The sequence below is a fragment of the Argopecten irradians genome, chromosome 10 (genome assembly GCF_041381155.1).
Source record: "Argopecten irradians isolate NY chromosome 10, Ai_NY, whole genome shotgun sequence".
Lineage (NCBI taxonomy): Eukaryota > Metazoa > Mollusca > Bivalvia > Pectinida > Pectinidae > Argopecten > Argopecten irradians.
Window position 1 is genome coordinate 26,294,847 of NC_091143.1, and position 4,023 is coordinate 26,298,869.

At 45.3% G+C, this 4,023-nt stretch overlaps 1 protein-coding gene across 1 annotated transcript; it reads right to left on the reverse strand.

The window, feature by feature from the left end:
- Positions 1–419: 419 nt before the first annotated feature.
- On the reverse strand, positions 420–3,694 carry LOC138332633 (collagen alpha-1(III) chain-like). The gene is made up of 3 exons (XM_069280635.1): positions 3,631–3,694; positions 2,647–3,345; positions 420–1,192 (listed from the first exon to the last, which is right to left on the reverse strand). The coding sequence occupies exons 1-3, from the start codon at positions 3,692–3,694 to the stop codon at positions 420–422; spliced, it is 1,536 nt and encodes a 511-aa protein (XP_069136736.1).
- Between the last annotated feature and the right edge of the window lie 329 nt (positions 3,695–4,023).

The following is a 4,023-nucleotide window of genomic DNA, read 5'->3' on the forward strand; positions in this document are numbered from 1 at the left end:
TAAAAGGTCGTGTGAGTGTAAATATAGGGATTTGATTTCGCTTTTATGTTAACCATGCTGGCATGGAGCAATTCCTCTGAGAATATATTCAATATGTAACGCGCCCCATAGAATATATTCTTATAGGAATTGCTCCATGCAAGCATGGTTAACATAAAAGCGCAATCCAATCCCTATATGGAGGCCCTGACACACCAAACCCATTATACTGGTATGGAGGCCCTGACACACCAAACCCGTTATACTGGTACGGAGGCCATGATACATCAAACCAGTTATACTGGGATGGAGGCCCCGACAAACCAAACCCGTTATACTGGTATGGAGGCCCTGACACACCAAACCCATTATACTTGTATGGTGGCCCTGACACATCAAACCCATTATACTGGTATGGAGGCCCTGACACAGCAAACCCGTTATACTGGTACGGAGGCCCTGACACACCCAATCGTTATACTGGTATGGAGGCCTTGACACACAAACCCGTTATACTGGTATGGAGGCCCTGACACACCAAACCCGTTATACTGGTATGGAGGCCCTGACACACCAAACCAGTTATACTGGTATGGAGGCCCTGACACACCAAACCCATTATACTGGTATGGAGGCCCTGACACATCAAACCCGTTATACTGGTATAGAGCCCCTGACACACCAAACACGTTATACTGGTATGGAGGCCCTGACACACCAAACCCATTATACTTGTATGGAGGCCCTGACACATCAAACCCATTATACTGGTATGGAGGCCCTGACACACCAAACCCGTTATACTGGTATGGAGGCCCTGACACACCAAACCCGTTATACTGGTATGGAGGCCCTGACACACCAAACCCGTTATACTGGTATGGAGGCCCTGACACACCAAACCCGTTATACTGGTATGGAGGCCCTGACACACCAAACCCGTTATACTGGTATGGAGGCCCTGATACACCAAACCCGTTATACTGGTATAGAGGCCCTGACACACCAAACCCGTTATACTGGTATGGAGGCCCTGACACACCAAACCCGTTATACTGATATGAAGGCCCTGACACACCAAACCCGTTATACTGGTATGGAGGCCCTGACACACCAAACCCGTTATACTGGTATGGAGGCCCTGACACACCAAACCCGTTATACTGGTATGGAGGCCCTGATACACCAAACCCGTTATACTGGTATGGAGGCCCTGATACACAAACGTTATACTGTATGGAGCCCTGGACGTTATCAAGAACCGACTATATATGGTAGGAGGACCTGATACACCAAATGTACGTTGGGTTATATGGTCAATGAAACGGGAATCCTATTCCAATTGTATACAAAACTTGTAATCAGATACCCGTCCTGAATCCCAAAAAACCCCATTAAATATGGGAATTGGAGTGGCCCTGAACACTATAAAACCCGTTATTCTGACAATATGGAGCGCCCTTATACATTACAAACCTGTCTATACTGGAATGGACGGCCCTGACACTCTCAAACCCGTTATAATGACAATATGGGGACGCCCTGTATTCAAGAAACAAACGTTATATGATAAGTAGAACCCTGTGATCACAAAACGTTGACGAAACATCTCTTGCGGCTGTCACTACCTTGTTGTATTTTTAGTATGGAGGCGGACGCCGCCTCACAACACCAAATCCTGCCACGTATATACTTGTGTAAGCGTGTGAAATCTGAATGCCATATTAAAACCCGTTATATAGTATGGAGGCCCAGACATATAAACCAAACCGAGTTCCATACTGGTATGCTTCATCAAGAGGCCAATTTATTGGTACACCAAACCCGTTATACTGGTGCTGTTCGAAGGGCCTGACCACACCAAAACCGTTATAAATAGTATGGATGAAAATAATAGGCCCCACACCCTCACCAAAACCCGTTATATCTGGTATGAGTAGGGTATCGATATTTGTTTCTGTACACACCAAACCCGTTACTTATCCTGATAGTATGAAAGAGGCCCTGATACACCACAAACCGTTATACTGGTATGGAGGCCCTGACACACATCAAAACCCGTTATACTGGTATGGAGGACCTGACACACCCAAACCTCGTTATACTGGTATGGAGGCCCTGACACACACCAAACCGTTATACTGGTATGGAGGCCCTGACACACCAAACCCGTTATACTGGTATGGAGGCCCTGACACACCAACCTGTTTTTTCTAGAATGGAGGCCCTGACACATACCAACCGTTTTATTGATTTGGGAAAAGGGCAACACACACACCAAAACCAGATATTAATGGTATAGGACGGTAATGAAACACCAAACCAGTTTTACTAGTATGGAGGCCCTGATAACACAAACCCGTTATTACTGGTATGGAGGCAACACAAACACCAAACCCGTTATACTGGTTGGACGCCCATGATACAACCAAAACCTGTTTATACTGGTATGGAGGCCCTGATAACACCATAACCACGTATATAATGATTTGGAGTTGCCCTGAAACAAACCAAAAAACGATATACTGGTATGGAGGCCCCTGACACCACCAAACCATTATACTGGTGGAGGTTCCTGACTGGACACCAAAACCCGTTATACTTTATACTGACCCGGTTAAAACCATGGTATGGAGGTCCTGATACACAACCAAACCCCTGACACACCAAACCCGTTATACTGGTATGGAGGCCCTGACACACCAAACCCGTTATACTGGTATGAAGGCCCTGATACACCAAACCCGTTATACTGGTATAGAGCCCCTGGACACACCAAACCCGTTATACTGGTATGGAGGCCCTGACACACCAAACCCGTTATACTGGTATGGAGGCCCTGACACACCAAACCCGTTATACTGGTATGGAGGCCCTGACACACCAAACCCGTTATACTGATATGGAGGCCCTGACACACCAAACCGTTATACTGGTAGGAGGCCCTGATACACCAACCCGTTATACTGGTATACTGGTATGGAGGCCCTGACACACCAAACCCGTTATACTGGTATGGAGGTCCTGACACACCAAACCCGTTATACTGATATGGAGGCCCTGTTATATTATGGAGGCCTGACACACCAAACCCGTTATACTGATATGGAGGCCCTGATACACCAAACCCGTTATACTGGTATGGAGGCCCTGACACACCAAACCCGTTATACTGGTATGGAGGCCCTGACACACCAAACCCGTTATACTGGTATGGAGGCCCTGACACACCAAACCCGTTATACTGGTATGGAGGCCCTGACACACCAAACCCGTTATACTGGTATGGAGGCCCCGATACACCAAACCCGTTATACTGATATGAAGGCCCTGACACACCAAACCCGTTATACTGGTATGGAGGCCCTGAAACACCAAACACGTTATTCTTACGTTATTTCAAGTTAAACTGGAGTAAACCAGCCATAATGAATTATATTTTGACAGATTTATTACTACCGATGAAACTTATTTGAAAATAACTGTTCACAGAAGATTTCATTTCTGATCCTGTCTCCAGGGTTGTTGTGATGCTAACACGCAATATTGCAGGTTTGCATACATACAGTTGTAGTTATTCAATAGAAATGAACTCATTCACTACGACCAGAGCTGTGAGATGGAAATCGACATCTTTATTAATCCTCCTACAGATAGCAATAAACTGGAGATGAAGCGAGCGACAGGCACAATTAGCACCAACAGAGAAATACATATCGGTGTAAGTACCGTTCTGCTTGAAATGATACACATGTTATCTAAAAGCGAAATTTCAATTATGTAACCGTGTTGAAAATTTCCACTCGGATTAAGTAAACACAGTGTTTTTATCCATACTTAGATGGAAGTTAAGGTCACTAAATATGATACAAGCGATAAAATGAATCAGAGCTGAAACAGAAAAAATGCTCAGTATGTATATATATCGAGTGTGTTCGCGCACGCAGCGTTGTTGATATCCGATGATAAAGTGCGTACATTGAACACGTTGCACATGGAAGCTGTGAATGTAGAACTCCGATAATGATCATCCGATGACGTCAT